This window comes from Tachyglossus aculeatus, chromosome 23, assembly GCF_015852505.1.
Source record: "Tachyglossus aculeatus isolate mTacAcu1 chromosome 23, mTacAcu1.pri, whole genome shotgun sequence".
In the NCBI taxonomy this organism is placed as follows: domain Eukaryota; kingdom Metazoa; phylum Chordata; class Mammalia; order Monotremata; family Tachyglossidae; genus Tachyglossus; species Tachyglossus aculeatus.
In genome coordinates, this window is record NC_052088.1 from 1,798,371 (window position 1) to 1,819,009 (window position 20,639).

The 20,639-nt window shown below is 47.9% G+C and overlaps 1 protein-coding gene across 2 annotated transcripts in view; it reads left to right on the top strand.

Annotated features, from left to right (window-relative positions):
- PCNX1 (pecanex 1) overlaps positions 1-20,639 on the top strand; it is a 205,640-nt gene that overhangs the window by 67,947 nt on the left and 117,054 nt on the right. For both annotated transcript variants that reach the window (XM_038765983.1, XM_038765984.1), the window contains exon 6: positions 5,627-7,084. In XM_038765983.1, the coding sequence (XP_038621911.1) occupies positions 5,627-7,084 (1,458 nt within the window). The remainder of the gene's footprint in view (positions 1-5,626; positions 7,085-20,639) is intronic.

A 20,639-nucleotide genomic window follows, 5' to 3' on the forward strand; every position in this document is an offset into this window, starting at 1 on the left:
TGCCCACAATGAGCTCCCCTCACTCAGCTTGCAGGTGATGTTATGGGACCCAGTGATGCTACAGGAAGGATTTAACTTAAACCATATTAGGGCGTGCAATCACAACCTGCATTCATTCGTTCGTTCAATCGTATTTATCGACAGCTTACTGTATGCAGAGCACTGTGCTAAGCGCTTTGGAGAATGCAATACAACAATAAACAGACATGTTCCCAATCCAGAACAAGCTTACAGTTAGTGTGGGGGGGAGACAGACATTAATGAAAATAAATTACAGATTTGTACGTAAATGCTGTGGGATGGGAGGAAGGGAGCAAGTCAGGGTGATGCAGAAAGGGAGTGGGAGAAGAGGAAAGGGGGGCACAGTCAGGAAAGGCATCTAGGAGATGTGCCTTCAATAAGGCTTTGAAGGAGGGGAGAGTAGTTGTCTGTCGGATTTGAGGAGGGAGGGTATTCTGGGCCAGAGGCAGGACGTGGGTGAGGGGTCGGCAGGAAGGTGGGTGAAATGGAGGTACAGTGAGAAGGTTGGCATTAGAGGAACGAAGTGTGTGGGCTGGGTTGTAGTAGGAAAGGAGCGAGGTGGTAGAAGGGGGCAAGGTGACGGAGTGCTTTGAAGTCAATGGTGAGGAGTTTTTGTTTGATGTGGAAGTGGATGGGCTAGAACTAGAGGTTCTTGAGGAGTGGGGAGACACGTCCTGAATGTTATTGTAGAAAAACGATCGTAGCAGCAGAGTGAAGTAAGGATTGGAGTGGGGAGAGGCAGGAGGCTGGGAGGTCAGCAAGGGGGCTGATGCAGTAATCCAGGTGGGTTAGGAAGAGTGATTGGATTAACGTGGTAGTAGTTTGGATGGAGAGGAAAGGGCAGATTTTAACGATGTTTGAAGGTGCGACCAACAGGATTTAATGATGGGTTGAATGAGAGAGAGGAGTCAAGGATAATGCCAAGATTACGGGTTTATGAGACGGGAAGAATGGTGGTGCCACCTACAGTGATGGGAAAGTCATGGGGAGGACAGGGTTTGGGTGGGAAGATATGGAGTTCTGTTTTGGACATGTTAAGCTTGAGGTGATGTGGGGGGGGCGGGGGCATCCGAGTAGAGATATCTTGAAGGCAGGAGGAGATGCGAGCCTGGAGAGAGGGAGATAGATCAGGGCTGGAGATGCAGATTTGGGTATCATCTGCATAGAGGTGGGAGTTGAAGCCATGGGAGCGAATGAGTTCTTCAAGGGAGTGGGTGTAGATGGAGAATAGAAGGGGACCCAGAACTGAGCAGCCTTGAGGGACACCCACAGTTAGGAGGTGGGAAGCAGAGGAGGAGCCCCCAAAAGAGACTGAGAATGAATGGCCAGAGAGGTAAGAGGAAAACCAGGAGAAGACAGTCAGTGAAGCTAAGATTGGATAACGTTTCCAGCAGTAGAGGGCGGTCCACAGTGTAAAAGGCAGCCGAGAGGTCGAGGAGGATTAGGATGGAGTAGAGGCTGTTGGATATAGCGAGGAGATCATGGGTGACCTTTGAGAGAGGGCGGTTTCTGTGAAGTGAAGGGTACAGAAAGCCAGATTGGGGGAGTCCAGGAGAGAATCGGAGGAGAGGAATTTGAGAAAGTAGGTGTAGACAACTCACTTGAGTTTGGAGAGGCATGGTAGGAGGGAGATGGGGCAATAACTGGAGGGAGCCATGGGGACCAGGGCAGATTTTTAGGCTAGGGGAGACTTGGACATGTTTGAAAGCAGTGGAGATGAAGCCATTGGACAGCAAACAGTTGAAGATGCCTGTTATAGAGGGATGAAGGGAAGGGCCAAGAGTTTTGATAAGGCGTGAAGGAATGGCATTGGATGCGCAAGTGGAGGGGCTGGATTTTGAGAGAAGGCAGGAGATCTCCTCTGGAGATACTGCTGGGAAGGATGGGAAAGTTGAAGAGGGGGCCAGAACGGGGAGGGACTGAGGAGGGGCAGGGGTAGTTTTCTTAACTAGGTGGCCAGCTGATTGGGGGCAAGAGACAGGGGAGGCAGGGGGACAGGAGGTCTGAGGAGGGAGTTAGCTGTCTGGAATGACTGGGGCAGGTGATAGGCCTGAGGGTCAATAAGGGTGGAGAAATAACTTCGCCGGGCAGAGGAGTGGGCAGAGTTAAAGCAAGCAAGGATAAACTTGAAGTGGACGAAGTCAGCCTGGTATTTAAATTTCTGCCAGCAGCGCTCTGGCTCATGTACAAGAGCGAAGGAGGCGGCTCTTGCATGAGAGTGAAAGAGGCGGACTGTGGTGGTGATCCAGGGCTGGGTGAGATAGATGAAGGGATAAGGGAGCGAGTGAGTTGGGGAGAGAGTGGTGTCGAGACTGTCTGTCTGGTCATCAAGGTATGGAGGCTAAGTGGGGCTTGAGTTGTGAAAATTGGATGGGATCCAGGTATCGGCGGCCTCTGTGGGGGAATAGTATAGATTTATGGAGGGGAGGGGTGTGGGAGAGGAGGCAGGTGAGGAGGTTGTGGTCAGATAGAGGGAGTTCAGAGTTGGTGAGGGTAGAGATTGTGCAGTGGTTAGAGAGGTTGAGATCGAGTGTGTATCCAAGTTGGCAAGTGGGCGAGGTGGGGTGGAGCTCTGCCACCTGCCTGTTGTGTCCCCTTGGGTAAGTCACTTCACTTCTCTGTTCCTCCATTTCCTCAACTGCAGAGTTGGGATTCAGTACCCATTCTCCCTCCTACTTAGGCTGTGAGTCCTACATGGGACAGAGACTGTGTCCAACCTGATTAACTTGCATCTGCCCCAGTGCTCAGATCAGTGCTTGGCACACAGTGCTGAACAAATAACATTTCAAAAAGAAATAAAAAGGGAGGCTTTATGCATGGTCATGTCAGCGGGAGTGGGACTCTACTGTACAGTTTTATTCATCCTTTCTGAGGGATCCATGTTGGTCCCTTGGGGTGGTGGGGGAAAATGCTGGGCAGCAGAGGATACTGGGAGCCCTCTGCTGCCCTGTGAAGCGGCCTGGTTTAGTGGACAGAGCAAGGGCCTGGTAGTCAGAAGGACCTGGGTTCCAATTCCGGCTCTGCCACTTGTCTGCTGTGTGACCTAGGGCAAATCCCTGCTCTTCTCTGGGCCTCCATTCCCTCACCAGTAAAATGGGGATTGAGATTGTGAGCCCCGTGTGGTAAGGGGACTGTGTCCAACCTGTTTAGCTTATATCTCCCCAAGCGCTTAGAACAGTACCCGACACATATTAAGCGCTTAACAAAGACCATCATTACCATCATTATCTCCCTCAATTTCTCGTTCCTCTCAGTGAGATTTGAATATGCCCTGATCCCTTTAAAACCCTGCTATTGAGAATAAATTCGTTTTGGGCAGGGAACTCGTCTACCGAGTACAGCATACTCTCCCAAGTGCGTAGTACAATGCTCTGCATGCAGTAAGCGCTAAATAAATACAATTGATTGATCGATGATTACCATGGATTGATTTTACAGATGAGGTAACCAAAATACCAAGGTAAGTGAAGTGACTTGCCCAAGATCAAGCAATCGATCAGTGGTTTTTGTTGAGCACTTACTTCATGCAGAACACTGTACTAGGCGCTTGGATGCATACAGTGCAATAGAACTGCCCATAATGAGCTTACAGTCTAGCGGGGGAGACAGACATTGATATGAAGAAATAATTGATAATATACAATTTAAAGATATCTACAAAAGTGCTGAGGGGTAGAGGGCAGAGTGAATATCAAAAGTCTAAAGGTCACACAGCAGACAGCAGCAGGATTAAAACGAAGGTCCTACTGACTCCCAAGCCCATGCTCTATCCACTAGACCATGCTGCCTCTCGGGAAATGAAACGATGTTGGTGAAAACTCCCAGTAACCTGAGCATTAATGAAACCACTCAATGAGGGAGAAATAATGAAAAGATTTACTCTCTCTCAAAGAAAATTGCATGCTGAGGGCTTCATTGTATTTTTTTTATTGCCTTTATACCAAAACCAATGCCCCCTTTTTAATAAGGCTTTCTTTTTCAAAGAGGAAATTTAAAAGACCAAGACTTGTTTGGCAAGGGTGTTGACTTTACTCAAGAGCGTAGCTTTAGCAGGCAAGGATATTTTAAGTCTTTTGAAGGTGAAATGAGCTGTGGTGACTCGTTCAAACTTGTTTGCTGTGAACTCACGTGGATTTTGAATGAATTAAATGGTAGCCTCAGTTCGAAATATATTAGGAGAGGGCAGAAAAATACTATAAAAAAAAGTCAGTTGCATTAGGAGAGGGCAGATCCCAATATATACATCTGATTTTTTAAATGGTATTTGGTAAGCACTTAATATGTGCCAGGCCCTGTATTAAGCGCTGCGGTAGATACAAGCTAGTCAGGTTGGACACAGTCCCTGTCCCATGTGGGGCTTACACTCTTAATCCCCATTTTCCAGTTGAGTGATCTGAGGCCCAGAAAAATGACTTGCCCAAGGTTACACACAGCAGACAAGTGGTGGAGCTGGGATGACAACTCAGGTCCTCTGACTCCTGGGCCTGTGCTCTATCCACTTGGCCAAGTTGCTTCCCTAAATTTAGGAATAGTAATAATAATGTTGGTATTTGTTAAGTGCTTACTATGTGCCAAGCACTGTTCTATGTGCCAGGCACTATGTTCCCAGGCACTGGGGTAGATACAAGGTAATGTTTTCCCACGTAGGGCTCAGTCTTCATCCCATTTTACAGATGAGGTAACTGGGGCACAGAGAAGTTAAGTGACTTGCCCAAAGTCACACAGCTGATAAGTGCTGGAGCTGGGATTAGAACCCACGTCCTCTGACTCCCAAGCCTGGGCTCTTTCCACTAAGCCACGCTGCTTCTAATTCTGCTTCTAGGAAACCAGCTGTAAATATTCTACAAATAGAAGAGTGGGCCAAAGAAATTCAGTATTTCAGGGAACCTTCATTTCCTCTTTTCCCACTTGTTTCTGCATAATCCTGATTTGTTCCCTTTATTCAGCTTGCTTTCAGCCCCACAACACTTATCTGTCATTTCTTTATTTCTATTAATATCTGTCTCCCGCTCTAGACTGTAAGCTCGTTGTGGGCAGGGAACGGGTCTACCAACTCTGTTGTAGTCTCCCAAGAGCTTAGGTCAGTGCTCTGCACACTACAGTGCTCAGTAAATCCTAATGACTGACTGACTGACGGACTCTCTTTTAGGGTTTTCATAATATTCCCTGTCATGACTGGCTACTGAAAGATGCATTTTGGTTTTATGGATACGTTTTTGCAAGCCTCTGTTTTATACTCCATTTTAACATTCCTTTCATATTGTGTATTGATGTTCAAGTCATGCCGCTTTGTGCAGAGCACTGTTCTAAGCGCTTGGGAGAGGACAACAGAAAAATAACCAGACACCTTCCCTGCCCACAACAAGCTTACAGTTTAGAGTGGGGGAGACAGACTTAATAGAAATAACTCCCAAGCCTGTACTCTTGCCACTAGGCCATGCTGCTTCCCATGCCGCTTACTGTGTGCAGAGCACTGTTCTGAGTGCCTAGGAGAGGACAGCAAAACAATAACCAGACACCTTCCTTACCCACGATGAGCTTCCAGCCTAGAGGGGGAGCCAGCCCCGTGCACGGTTTAACACGTCCAAATGTGCGTCTGCCCCAGATCTGGCCGCGGATCAGAAGCTCTTCCGTCGAGTGTCCGACGACTCCTTCATCTCCATCCGGCCCTCGCTGTCCTCTGGCGGGCCGGATCTACCCAGAGACCTCAGTGACAGAGCAAGCCACAGCCCCGCGCATCAGGGGGACGGATCCCCGTCGGGCGCCTGCGACGCGGAGGGGGCTTCTCTCGTTCCACCACACTCCCACTCCTCCAGGAAGGACCCCCGGCCCCGGGGGGTGCCCCGGACCTCCAGCTCGGCCGTGGCTTTTCCGGAACCCTCCCTCAACGACTTCCCCCTCTACCCGCAGAGGCGGGGGCTGGATCCGGTCAGCGAGCTAGAGCCCCCCAAGCCCCGCTCTGGCTCCAAAGACCCCCCAGCCACCCAGGCCCCCCGGCCTGGTGGCCCCCCGAGGGCCGACAGGAGCGCGGACAGCTTGACGAGCCTGAGCACGCAGAGCAGCGGCTCGCCCGGGAGCTACTGCGGCGGGACGGAGCCGGACACCCACAGCACTGTCAGCAGCTACAAGAGCGAGCGGACCAGCTCCACCCACGTCGAGAGCGGCCCGTCTGAGCGGGAGGAGTTGCCCTCTGCGGGGCTGGAGGCCGGGGCCTCCCCTCCCGGGGAGAGGTTGGCCCCGGGGGGCGACGCAGATGGGGGCGCCAACAGGAATCCCCACGCCAACGAGCGTGCCGCTGCCCCCGAGGTGGCCCCCGAGGAGACGGTGGGGGAGCGGGCCGCACCCAGGACGCCCCGGGACGGAGGCAGGCGGAAGGAAGGGGACGTCAGGCCTAAATCGTCCAGCCTGATCCACCGGCCGGCCTCTGCCCACAGGTCGGGCCGGAGGCGGCCGGGGAAAAAGCGGGCCAGCAGCTTTGACGCCAGCCGGCACCGGGATTATGTCTCGTTCCGGGCCGCCAAGCCTCCCCGGACAGCCTCCTGTCACGACGATGACTCAAGCGACCCCAGCGATCTGAGCCGGACGTCTAGCCTGCAGTCGGCCCACCGGTTCGGCAGCGACACATCGTCTGGCTCCGCCTCCCATTCCCGCCAGTCCCTGGAGGGCAGGTTCGGGACCCCAAAGGCCCGACGCCTCGGGAGGGAGAGGGGCGCCGACTCCGAGCCCCGGCCCGGGGCCCCCCTGGGCCCCGAAGGAAGCGGCAGGAGGCGGCCGTCCCGGCGGATTTCTGGCCCAGGCGGTCCCAAGGGCCGGGCCCGGGTCCTGAGCCTGGACAGCGGCACCGTGGCCTGCTTGAACGACCCTACCCGTCTGTCGGCCCCGGAGGCGGCCAAGCCGCTGACCACTTCCAAGTCGGACCTGGAGGCCAAAGAGGGAGAGGTCCTCGACGAGCTGTCGTTGCTGGGCCGGGCTTCCCAGTTAGAATCGGTCACCCGCTCGCGGAACAGCTTGCCAAGCCAGGCGACGTTCCCCGAGAGGGAGGAGCAAAACGCAGCGAGCGGAGGTAAGAGGCCAGAGGCCAAGATGGACACCCTCTGGGGCGGTGACCGCGGTCGAGGGCGGGGGCCGGGGGGATGTCCTGAGTCACACAGCGCCTTCTTTTCCTTTATGTCCTTGCGCGCGTACAGCGCGGTAAATGGGAAATGTGTCTGTTTCTTGGCACGTCGTCCTCTCCCAGGCACTTAGTGCAGTGCTCTGCACACAGCGAGCGCTTAGTAAATACAAAATAACGAATGAAGGTCTAGGCTCTGGCCATAGCAGGGTTTGGCGGGGAGAGGGCGTCACATGATATGTTACATTGTACAAGGAAATCCATTTTCAGGGGTGCCATGTGACGTAACTCTGTTGTTGGTAGCGTTTCCTCTTTCTTCATGGTTTTTGTTAAGTACTTATGTCCACAAAGTCATGATGAATTGGAAACGACTCCACAGCATTTGATAGTAGTAATAATAATAATCATCATCATCATTTGCCAGGCACCATACTGAGCACGCAGAAGAGATATGAGCTAATCGGGTTGGACCCAGTCCCTGTCCCACGTAGGGCTCACGGTCTGCATCCCCGTTTTGCAGATGGGGGAACCAAGGCCCAGTGAAGCCAAGCAACTTGCCCCAGGTCACACACGGCAGATAAGTGGCTGAATTGCCATTAGAACTCAGGTCCTCCTGCCTCCTAGGCCCGTGCTCTAGCCACTAGACCATGCTGCTTCTCTTTCTCAGCCAGTTCCCTGGTTATCGGTCTTTAAAGTAGAGCTAAGACCACTTTGTTGCAGTTAGAAAAAAAAACCCAACAAAGTCTGAGGCTGGTTGTCTGGAAGCTGATTTGGGGCATTCCGGGTGGAATCTTAAACACATCGAAGAGCTCTCCCATTTCAGGGCACCCAGCTTGTAATAGTATCATTTCCGTTGTTCTTCTGAGGTTGCCGGCATCTTCTGGTTATCGTGCTGTTTTGTTTTCCTTTTTCTTTCTTTGCTATTCAGTTATTTACCCATAGCCCATCAACGTGCGGTGTGGATTTTTCTGAAACCAAACTCATTAAAAATCAAATTCAAGCAGATAGGTGGGTGAGAAGCAGTGTGGCTTACTGGATAGAGCACAGGCCAAATCCTGGCTCCAACCCCTTACCTGCTGTGTGTGACCTTGGGCAAGCCACTTCACTTCTCTGTGCCTGGGGATTAGCTCATCTGGGGATTGAGACTGTGAGTCTCTTGTGGGACAGCATCCAGTCTGATCAGCTTGAATCTGCTCAGCGCTTAGTACAGTGACTCGCATATAAGCACTTAACAAGTACCCTAAAAAGTGTGTCTAGGTGTTTGTAGAATTTTTGTTTCTCCTCACCCCAAGATGAATGCGTAATCTTTCCCATGGCAAGAGGGATGGCGATGTTTACTCTTTCTGTGGTTTCACTGAAATTCACAACTCTCGTTACCTATGGATATGGGATGAAAGTGTCTACAGGTTTGTATGTAATGTGCCCGTGAGGAAAAAGTGTACAATACACTCTTCCACTGAATTTGTTCATCTTGCACGTCATTTTTTTTTTTTTTGGTCTTGATTAGTCCTCACTTGTTTCTGTTGGTGTTCGTTTTCTGTGTGTTTCAACATCAGCCCCTTCTTTTTTTTTCTTTGAGTGATTGATTTTGTGGTACTTCAAATTAGGATTTTCATCGTGTCCTGAAAAATTGGGCTCTGTGATTTCTTTGGGTAGTCTCTCTTTGTTTCAGCTTCCCTGGGCCATGAGTTTCATTTGCATGGTATACGTATCCTCTTATTAGCTGACGACGTGGAAAGACAAGATACTGAGAAAATGCTCGTGTGTGAACATTTACAGCTACCTAATTCCTTTTCCTACAAAGTGATATCTTCAATTTTTCAGCTCGTCTGCCCTTTGAAACTTTCAGAAGTCAAGAATGTAGCCATCTCCTTATTCTTTAAAAGCCTTAACTCCTATTGGGAATGTTCGAAATGGATTTTGCCCTAGCTTGACTAAATAAATCAGGTTGACCGACAAAGACAATGAGCTCTAGAGATCCGTGAAACGATTGATTCATTCATTCATTGTCATATTTATTGCGTGCTTACTGTGTGCAGAGCACTGTAAGAATCGCTTGGAAAGTACAATTCGGCAACAGATAGACAGTCCCTACCCAACAGCGGGCTCACCGTGGCTGTGACTGATAAGTGTTCTGACCCTTAGGAAACAGTGTTTGACTGGTACGTTATTTATCTTTTCCCTGTAGATATTTGGTACACCATTTGTTCACGGTAGGGATCCTGTTAACTCTGGCCAGCAAAGTCAACATCAACCTTTAGTAAAATTCACCGTCAAGAGATACCGAATTTGTACATTGCCATTTTGTGTGGGAAGACCTGAGTGTCGAAGGAATTTTCAGTGAAATGGGTGGGGTAAAATTTTATAACTGGGACGACCCAAATGATTTCTGCTTACGTAATTTCTGATCCCAAGCCTACTAATCTTGGAATTAGTAGTCGTCGTTCAGTCTTAAGGACATGATTTTCTCACCGTCGAGAGTGATGTGGAGCCACAGTTGTTGTAACGCTGAAGCAGAATGCAGTAATTCTTTTCTCGGGGATACTCTTAGATGCTTTGTTAATTAGATTTCCATGTGGATCAGGGAGGGGAACCTCTAGCTGCTAAAAGGCGGGTAATGCTTATACCCCAAATTATGATTGTTAACACAATTTATAGTTGAAAGTTCTGACTCCCTTTTCATCAGTAAAAGCAGAGATTTAAAGGTTCTCCAACCCCAGCCAGTAATTCTTGGTGGGACATCTGTAATAAAGCAGCCACGATGGCCAGAAAAATTCCCATAGATTTTTAACTTTGATCTTCTCTTTACTCCTGCCCATCCACTTTTGAGGCACATCTAAATTGTTCGAGCGGTAAAAAGCCCATAGAATGAGATCACGTTTTCCCTCCCATTTCTCAGAGGAGTAAAATCATTAGGGCTGGGAACGTGTCTTCTAAGTCTGTGGGATTGTGCTCTCCCAAGCGCTTAGCACAGTGCTCCTCACAGAGAAAATGCTCAGTAAATGCCATTCGCTGACTGACTGTAAGGTCGTTATGGGCAGGGAAAGTTAATTTTGTTGGATTGTGCCCTCCCAAGTGCTTAGTACAGGGCCCTGAATGTAGTAGACACTCAGTAAATAACACTGATTATTACTATTATTCCTTTTTATTCCTTTGGTTAACAGTTTAGGAAACAAAAATTACATTCTTGAGAGGGTCTGCTCCACCACTTGTCTGCTGTGTGACCCTGGGCAAATCACTTCTTTGGAAAATGGGACTTGAGACCGGGACCCCCTTGTGGGACAGGAATGGTGTCTAACCTGATTTGATTGTACCCATCCCAGCTCTGAGTACAGTGCTTGGCACATAGTAAGTGCTTAACAAATACCATAATTCTTCCTATTATCATTGTATCCTTGATTCCATCCAGATTCATTTCAGTAGGTTAGAACCCGTTGCAGTGCACACAAGCTGTCCCTCTGGTCTTGAACTCACTGGTCATGGGTTCTAATCCTGATTCCACCACTTGTCTACTGTGTGACCTCGGGCAAGTCACTTAACTTCTCTGGGCCTCAGCTACCTCATCTGGAAAATAGGGAATGAGACTGTGAGCCCCACGTGGGACAGGGACTGTGTCCAACCCAGTTTGCTTTTATCCACCCCAGTGCTTAGTATGGGGCCTAGCACATAGTAAGTGCTTAACAGATACCGTAATTATTATTATTATTAGTCTTTAATGTAAAATCTTAGATGTTTTACATGGATTTTGATTCCAGACTATTAAACAAGACTTACAGGACTTTTCTGACTCATGCTAGAATAGATTTGCCCTTACTGCCTAATAGAAAAGGCAGTGGACACTGTTTTAAGCACTGGTGTTGGTATATAGTAATAATGATGGTATATGTTAAGCACTTACTATGTGCCAGGCACTTTACTAAGCGCTGGGGTGGATACAAGCAAATTGGGTTGGACACAGTCCCCGCCCTGCATGAGATTAACAGTCTTAATCCCTGTTTTACAGATGAGGGAGCTGAAGCACAGAGAATAACAATAATAATAATAATAATAATGGTATTTGTTAAGCACTTACTACGTGCCAAGTATTGTTCTAAGGGCTGGGGGAGATACAAGGTAATCACGTTCTCCCACATGGGGCTCACAGTCTTAATCCCCGTTTTACAGTGAGGGAACTGAGGCACAGAGAAGTGAGGTGACTTGCCGTAGGCCACATAGCAGGCAAGTGGTGGAACCAGAATTAGAACCCATTAGACTCCCAGGCTCGGATTCTATCCACTATGACTTGTGGTTACATGTTAATTTGTTCAGACGCGGTCCCTGTTCTTCATGGGGCTCACAGTCGAAGTAAGAGGGAGAAAAGGTATTTAATCCCCATTTTACAGTTGAGGAAACAGAGAAGTGAAGTGACTTACCCGAAGTCCCTCAGCAAGCTACTGAAAGAGTGGGATTAGAACCCAGGTCCTCTGGCTAATAATAATTGTAATAATTGTGGCATATGTTAAGTGCTTATTATATGCCAAGCACTGTTCTAAACACAGGGACATGGTCCCTGTCCCACCTGGGGCTCACGGTCTCAATCCCCATTTTAAGGATGAGGTCACTGAGGCATAGAGAAGTGAAGTGACTTGCCCAAGTTAACACAGCGGACAAGAATAGCGGAGCTGGGATTAGAACCCAGGTCCTTCTAACTCACAGGCCCGTGCCCTAGCCACTAGACCACGCTGATTCCAAGTAATTGTGCCAGGCACTGTACTAGACACTGGATTGTATACAAGAATAGCGGAGCAGGTATTAGAACCCAGGTCCTTCTGACTCCCGGGCCCGGACTCTATCCCCTAGGCCACGCCGCTTAGTCAAGGGCAAATCCATTCAGGAATGAGTGACACCCTTAAAAGCGGTCCTGAAACTCTTATGTAATTCTTTGGAATCAAATCAGGTAAGGCATCTAACATTTACAGCAAAGTCTAGCGATTTCCAGACCAGAGCGTTGACTTGTGCACTGCCCTGGGTTCTAATCCCAGTTCCACCACTTACCTGCTGTGTGACCTTGGGCAAGTTGCTTCTCTTCTCCCTTATGTGCAAAATGGGGATTCAGATCTGTTTTCCCTCCTACTTAGACTGCGGACCCCATGTGGCACCTGATTTTCTTGTTTCTACACCCGTGCTTAGTATAGAAGCAGCATGGCCTAGCCGTTAGAGTGTGGACCTGGGAGTCAGAAGGACCTGGGTTCTAATTCTGACTCTGCCACTTGTCTACTTTGTGACCTCAGGCAAGTCACTTCACTTCTCCGGGCCTCAGTGTCCTCACCACATGGGACATGGACTGTGTCCAACACGGTTGTCTGTTATCTACTCCAATGCTTAGTACAATGCCTGATGAATAGTAAGAGCTTAAATACTACAATTATTATTATTACTATGATTACGGTGCTTGGAACCTTAGTAAGCACTTAATAAATACCATCAATTGATTTAACAAATACCACAGTTATTATTATTCTTCATATTAGTAAGAGCACAGGATCCTACTTGTAGATTTTTATATTCCTGTGTGATTTGGGAGAGGCAGTATGTTGTTCTAAGCCCTTAGATCAGTGCTCTGCACACAGTAGGCGCTCAGCTAATACAAGTGATTGATTCTATTCCCGGCACCACCACTTGTCTGCTGTGTGACTTTGAGCAAGTCACTTCACTTCTCTGGGCCTCAGTTCCCTCATCTGGAAAATGGGGATTGAGACTGTGAGCCTCAAATGGGACAGGGATTGGGTCCAGCCCAATTTTCTTGTATCTACTCCAGTGCTTAGTACAGTTTCTGGCACTTGGTAAGTACTTAAAAACCGCCAACATTATTGTTATTATTATTAAATTTAACACTTGTTATTATTATTATTTATTATTATTATTATTATTGTTGTTATTATGTGGGCCTGGGAGTCAGAGGAGCTATGATCTAGTCTCAGCTCTACCACTTACCTGCACTTTGGATTTGTGCATGCCACTTAACTGGGTCTAGCGTCTGTTTCTCCATCTGCAAAATGGGGATAATTCTCACCTGTCCCTAATTTTCAGGGATGTTTTAAGGATAAAAATGGTCCAAGTCATGTCAAAGCACTTGGGAAATAAAAGCACCATATAAAACCACGGTGAAAGTATGATTAGTTCACTGAATTCCAAGAAATGGGAACCGTTGAAAGCGCTTCAGAGCCTCCTATTTACTGTTCCTTGGTTTACGATCCAGTGAGAATTACGTCGGTGTTAGCCAGACGACAGTTACAGCTCTGACGAGTGAGAACAAAATGTGTGACTATTAAAACTTAGTCTTAGTCTGAAAGCTGAAATCCAGTGTGTTCACCTGCAGCCAACAAAGCCCGAAATATTGATAACAATGATGATGATGATAATAATGGTACTTGTTAAGCCCCTGTTTGCCAAGCACTGTTCTAAGCGCTAGGGTAGATATAAGTTAATCAGACTGGACATGGTCCCTGTCCCACATGGAGCTCACGCTCTTAATCCCCATTTTACAGATGAGGTAACTGAGACCCAGAGAAGTGAAGTGACTTGCCCAAGGTTGCACAGCAGACATGTAGAGGTATGGTTATTAACGTTCAAACTTGGCTTTTAGGTTAGGGATCAAAATTTGGAGTAGAGTCCAAACTTTAAATGTTTATGGATCCCTTGCTGAGCAGATTGCCTCAGGGCTCTTAATTTAATCTCAAATCCTTGACGTTTTTACTCTGATATGTCTACATAAATCTGTTTCCTCCTTAGGTTTGGAAGTGTCCTGAAGCATCCCTTTTCTGTCTCTCTGTCTCTCCCTCCTTCTCTCTCTCTCTCTCTCTCTCTCCCCCCCACCCCCCACCCCCACCTTGTCTTTCCCATCTGTGTTAAGATGGTTTATGGCTTAAACGTCAAGGCAGGCTGTCCTTTGCACAATAGTGTTATCTCGTTCACTGCGTCCTGCCATACACACCAGGAGGCTCATGGGAAGGCAGAAACTTTGCTTTAGGCTCTGGCCTATGGTGTAGGGGGTAAGATGGAGGTCTGGGGTGGGGGAACTGACAGCTGGACAGGACACAGCAGCAGCAGTGGGCGTGAGATACAGCTACGGGGCCGGGGGTGGCGGGGGTGGGCGTGGGTGTCTCCCTTATTGACACCCATGCCTATCATCCCCGTCAGCTCTTCCGTACATTCAACTCCCTGCTCAGGCCCCTGGTTCCTTCCCCTCCTCCTTCCCTCACCCCCAACGATCTGGCCTCCTACTTCATTAATAAAAGTAGATCCATCAGGTCTGAGCTTCCCAAAGTCACTCCCCCACCTTCTCCAACCCCCTGGCTCTCAACGGTCTCTGCTACTCTCCCATCCTTCCCAGCAGTATCCTCAGAGGAGATCTCCTCCCTCCTCTTGAGTGCTACTCTGGCCACCTGTGCTTCTGACCCCATTGCCTCTCATCTTATGAAATCTCTCACTCCGTCCCTTCTCCCCTCCTTAACTTCCATCTTCAACCGCTCACTCTCCACTGGTTCCTTCCCCTCTGCCTTCAAACATGCCCACGTCTCTCCCATCCTAAAAAAAACCCTCTCTTGATCCCACCTCACCTTCTAGTTATCGCCCTATCTCCCTCCTACCATTCCTTTCAAGCTCCTTGAACAAGTCATCTACACGCGCTGCCTCGAATTCCTCAACGCCAACTCTCTCCTCGACCCCCTCCATTCTGGCTTCCGTCCCCTTCAGCCCACGGAAACTGCCCTCTCAGAGGTCACCAATGACCTCCTGCTTGCCAAATCCAACGGCTCCTACTCTATCTAATCCTCCTCGACCTTTCAGCTGCCTTCGACACTGTGGACCACCCCCTTCTCCTCAACACGTTATCCAACCTTGGCTTCACAGACTCCATCCTCTCCTGGTTCTCCTCTTATCTCTCCGGTCGTTCATTCTCAGTCTCTTTTGCAGGCTCCTCCTCCCCCTCCCATCCCCTTACTGTAGGGGTTTCTCAAGGTTCAGTTCTTGGTCCCCTTCTGTTCTTGATCTACACTCACTCCCTTGGTGACCTCATTCGCTCCCACGGCTTCAACTATCATCTCTACGCTGATGACACCCAAATCTACATCTCTGCCCATGCTCTCTCTCCCTCCCTCCAGGCTCACATCTCCTCCTGCCTTCAGGACATCTCCATCTGGATGTCTGCCTGCCACCTAAAACTCAACATGTCCAAGACTGAACTCCTTGTCTTCCCTCCCAAACCCTGCCCTCTCCCTGACTTTCCCATCACTGTTGAAGGCACTACCATCCTTCCCATCTCACAAGCCCACAACCTTGGTGTCATCCTCGACTCTGCTCTCTCATTCACCCTTCACATCCAAGCCGTCACCAAAACCTGCCGGTCCCAGCTCCGCAACATCGCCAAGATCCGCCCTTTCCTCTCCATCCAAACTGCTACCCTGCTCATTCAAGCTCTCATCCTCTCCCGTCTGGATCCTTTCCGATCTCCCATCGTCCTGTCTCTCCCCACTTCAATCCATACTTCATGCTGCTGCCCAGATTGTCTTTGTCCAGAAACGTTACTCCCCTCCTCAAAAATCTCCAGTGGCTACCAATCAGCCTACGCATGAGGCAGAAACTCCTCACCCTCGGCTTCAAGGCTCTCCATCACCTCGCCCCCTCCTACCTCACCTCCCTTCTCTCCTTCTACAGCCCAGCCCACACCCTCCACTCCTCTGCCGCTAATCTCCTCACTGTGCCTCATTCTCGCCTGTCCCGCCGTCGACCCCAGGCCCACGTCATTCCCCTGGCCTGGAATGCCCTCCCTCTGCACATCTGCCAAGCTGGTTCTCTTCCTCCCTTCAAGGCCCTACTGAGAGCTCACCTCCTCCAGGAGGCCTTCCCAGACTGAGCCCCCTCCTTCCTCTCCCCCTCCTCCCCTTCCCTATCCCCCCCCCCGCCTTACCTCCTTCCCTTCCCCACAGCACCTGTATGTATGTATATATGTTTGTACGTATTTATTACTCTATTTTATTTGTACATATTTATTCTTTTTATTTTATTTTGTTAATATGTTTTGTACTCTGTCTCCCCCTTCTAGACTGTGAGCCCACTGTTGGGTAGGGACTGTCTCTATATGTTGCCAACTTGTACTTCCCAAGCACTTAGTACAGTGCTCTGCACAACAGTAAGCACTCAATAAATTCGATTGAATGAATGAATGAATGGGGGTGGTCTGCTTCTTAATAATAATAATAATTATGGTATTTGTTAAGTGCTTACTATGTGCTAAGTACTGGAATAGTGTTAGGGTAATCAGGTTGTCCCACGTAGGGCTCATGGTCTTAATCCCCATATTAGAGACAACATAACTGAGGCCCAGTGAAGTGACTTGCCCAAGCTCATACAGTAGACAAGTGGCCTAGCTGGGATTAGAACCCACATCCTCTGACTCCCAAGCCTGTGCTCTTTCCATTAGGCCATGCTGCTTCTCTCCTTGGCCTCAGAGTTCCCATCTCCGCTAGCCTCAAATCCGTTTTGAGCAGCCTTGATGGGGATCCTGAAGGGCTGGTGAAGGCCATTGTCTCTACTTCTGTTGTTACCTCCTCCTCCAGTCTCTGGCCCAGCTTCTGAGGGTGTGTGTCTAGGTCAGGGATTAGGTCAGGATGTCTTTTAGGCCCCTCCTCTCCTCTCTCCCTCTCCCTCTCCCCCCCTCCTCTCCCCTCCCCTCTCCTCTCTTGCTTCACTCTCTCTCCTTCTCTCTTACCTCTCTTCTCTCTCTCTCTCACACCTCTATATTTCCTCTCCTCTCTTTCTCTCCCCCCTTTCTTTCTCTCCTCTCTTTCCCTCTCCCTCCCCCCTCTCCTCCATCTTTCCTCTCTCACTCTTCCTCTCTCTCCCCCTTTCTTTCACCTCTCTCCCCTCAACCCGCCTTGTTCTTCCATTTTCTCCCATTGGAGACTCTAATATTGGAATTTCCTGCCCCACTTGGGACTCAAGAAAACCTGGTGACTTGATAAGTGGCTACTGGCTGCATATGCATTGAAATTGCCTGTAATTATCAAAATTCTCCAGGGTTTTCATGTTTTTTCTAGTTTTCACCTTTGTCAAGGTCATTTCACTGGAGATGCACAAATCGCCCACACCTCTCTTAGATTCCTCTTGTTTAGCCTTCCCGAGCCTTCAGTTCCCTATCCCTCTACAGTAAGCTCCTCTAGACTGTCAGCTCGTTGCGGACAGGGAACGTGCCTACCAACTCTTTTATACTGTCCTCTCCAAAGTGCTCAGTACAGTGCTCTGCACACAATAAGTGCTTACATACGATTGATTGAGTGATTGATTAGGAGAGAAACTAATTCTCTCTTGTGAGTCCCAATATCTAAAACTGTCCACCAGAGATCGTTCCAAGTTTTCCCAACTGGGATTAATTTCTGAGCTTTATTTGAACATCCCAGAATAATGTCCAAACAAGGCACACTTTCAGTTTCCAAACAAAAATGGGAAAATTCTAGTTCTTAGAATTACATGTTCTATTAATTCATTATTAATTATATAAACAAATAGCTAACACCCATGAATGGAACATCTATCAATTCATGTTCTATTCATGGGTGTTGGCTATTTGTTTATATTCCATCCCAGTTTTAATTGAACTGCTTTTGCAATCGTTCAAATAGTCTTGCTTGAACACCTACTATGTAGAGAACTGTAGAAAGTGGACAGGAGAGCACAGTTCATTCAGTCGTATTTATTGAGCGCTTACTGTGTGCAGAGCACTGTAGTAAACACTTGAGAAGTACAGTTCAGCAACAAATAGAGACAATCTGTGCCCACAACGGGTTACAGTCTGGAAGATGATCCTTGCCTTTCAATTACATTGCCAGTGGAGGAGACAGACTCCAAAATAAATTCCTAATAAGAGGAGGTAGTAGAGGGTAGGGTAATATGAATGATTAGGGCTGGTATGTGAATTCAGTCGCTTAGCTAGTGCAGCATCGTGGCCCGGGGAAAGAGCATGGGCCTGGGAGCCAGAGGGTCCTGGGTTCTAATCTCCGCTCTGCCACCTGCCTGCCATATGACCCGGGGCAAATCACTTCACATCTCTGGGCCTCCGTTTCCTCATCTATAAAATGGGGACTTGATCCCTGTTCTCTCTCCTATTTAGAGAGTGAACCCAATGTGGGACAAGGACTGTGTCCAGCCCGATTATCTTGTACCTTCCCCTGTGCTTAGGACAGTGCTTGACACATCATAAGCACTTAACAAATACCACAGTATACATAAGTGGCAGAGGTTCCTTTGTGGAATTTATAGTGACTGGAATTTATAGGGTGGGGAGATGAGAAATGAATCAGGGAAGACCTCTTGGAAGAGACATAATTTCAGAAGGGTTCTGAAGTTGGGGAAATCTGTACTTTGTCAGATACAAAGGAGGAGGGAGTTCTCTGGGGGCGAGGGAAAAGTATGAGCAAGAGGTTAGCAGCCAGAGAGATGAGTAAATACCACTGATCGATCGATTGATTGATTGGTGGAGCCTTCCCAAACAGCCTAATTAAGAACACTACAATTCCTGTAGGAATTCCCTGCTGACTTTTTTCGATCCCTGGAACATCCTCTGAATGGTTGGATATGGGGAGGGGTAAGGGAGATAGGGGGAGATAATAAAGATAAAGAGTTTGGAGATCCAGAGGAAAGGTTCAGGTGAGGCAGATGGTTGATTTGGTGTGGTTTTTCAGAGGAATTATGCTGCCTTAAGTCATATTATAAATGACTTAATCATATAATAAGAATAATAGTAATAATGGCATTTGTTAAGCGGTTACTATGTGCCAAGCACTGTTCTAAGCACTAGGGGGATACAAGGTAATCAGGTTGTCCCACATGGGGCTCACAGTCTTAATCCCCATTTTATAGATGAGGTAACTGGGGCACAGAGAGGTGAAGTGACTTGCCCAAAGTCATACAGCTGGCAAATGGCAGAGCCGGAATTAGAACCCATGACCTCTGACTCCCAAGCCTGTGCTCTTTCCACTGAGCCACGCTGCTTCTAAGACAGATATTAACATCCATCTGTCCCTCTATATTATGAGCTCATTATGGGCAGGGAACATGCCTGCACATTCTGATACTACTACTACTACTAATAGTAATAATAATAATTTTGGTATTGTGTGCTTACTATGTGCTAGGCACTGTACTAAGCGCTGGGGTGGATACAAGCAAATCGAGTTGGATACAATCCCTATTCCTTGTGGGGCTCAAAGTCTCAATCCCCATTTTAAATATGAGGTAACTGATGCCCAGAAAAGTGAAGTGATTTGCCCAAGGTCACACAGCAGACAAGTGGCGGAGCCGGGATTAGAACCCATGATGTTTGGATTCCCAGGCCCATGGTCTCTCTACAACACCATTCTGTTGTATTGTTCTCTCCTAAGCGCTTAGTACAGTGCTTGGCACATTGCACATCCTCAGTGAACACCATGAATTGATCGATAGAGCTTGATTTTCTAGGCTTACTTACAGGGAAATACATGCAGTAAGCACTTAGTATTCATTCATTCATTCATTCAATCGTATTTGAGCGCTTACTGTGTACAAAGCACTGTACTAAGCACTTGGGAAGTACAAGTTGGCAACATATAGAGACGGTCCCTACCCAACAGTGGGCTCACAGTCTAGAAGGGGGAGACAGACAACAAAACAAAACATATTAACAAAATAAAATAAATAGAATAAATATGTACAAGTAAAATAAATAAATAGAGTAATAAATATGTACAAACATATATACATATATACAGGTCCCTACCAAACAGGGGGCTCACAGTCTAGAAGGGGGAGACAGACAACAAAACATGTGGACAGGTGTCAAGTCACCAGAATAAATAAAAATAAAGCTAGATGCACAAGTACAGTGCTCTGCACATATCTAATGGTCAGTAAATACCCTGAATTGATCGATTGATTGTCAGCCCAATTTTTGATCCTTACTTAAAGGAAAACAAAGGCAATTAGCCCTTAGTGCAATGCTCTGCAAATAGCACGTGCTGAATAAATACCATGGATTGATTGCCAGCCTGATTTCCTAGCCTTATTAAAAGGAAAACACATATAATGAGCGCTTAGTCCAGTGCTCTGCACATAGTACATGCTTAATAACTGCCATGGATTGATTGTCAGCCCAATTTTCTAGCCTTACTTAAAGGAAAACATGCAACAAGAACTTACTACAGTGCCCTGCACATAGCATGCGCTCAATAATGACCACGAATTGATTGATTGTCAGCCCAATTTTTGAGACTTATTTAATGGAAAACATATGCACTAAGCTCTCAGTAAAATGCTCTCCATATAGCACATGCTCAATAAATACCATGGATTGTCAGCCCAATTTTCTACCCTTTCTGAAAGGAAAGCACGTGATAGGTCCTCAGTATAGTGCTCTGCACATAGCACGCGCTCAGTAAATACCACTGATTGGGTTCAGTCAGCCGAATTTTCTAGCCTTCCTTAAAGGAAAACCCAC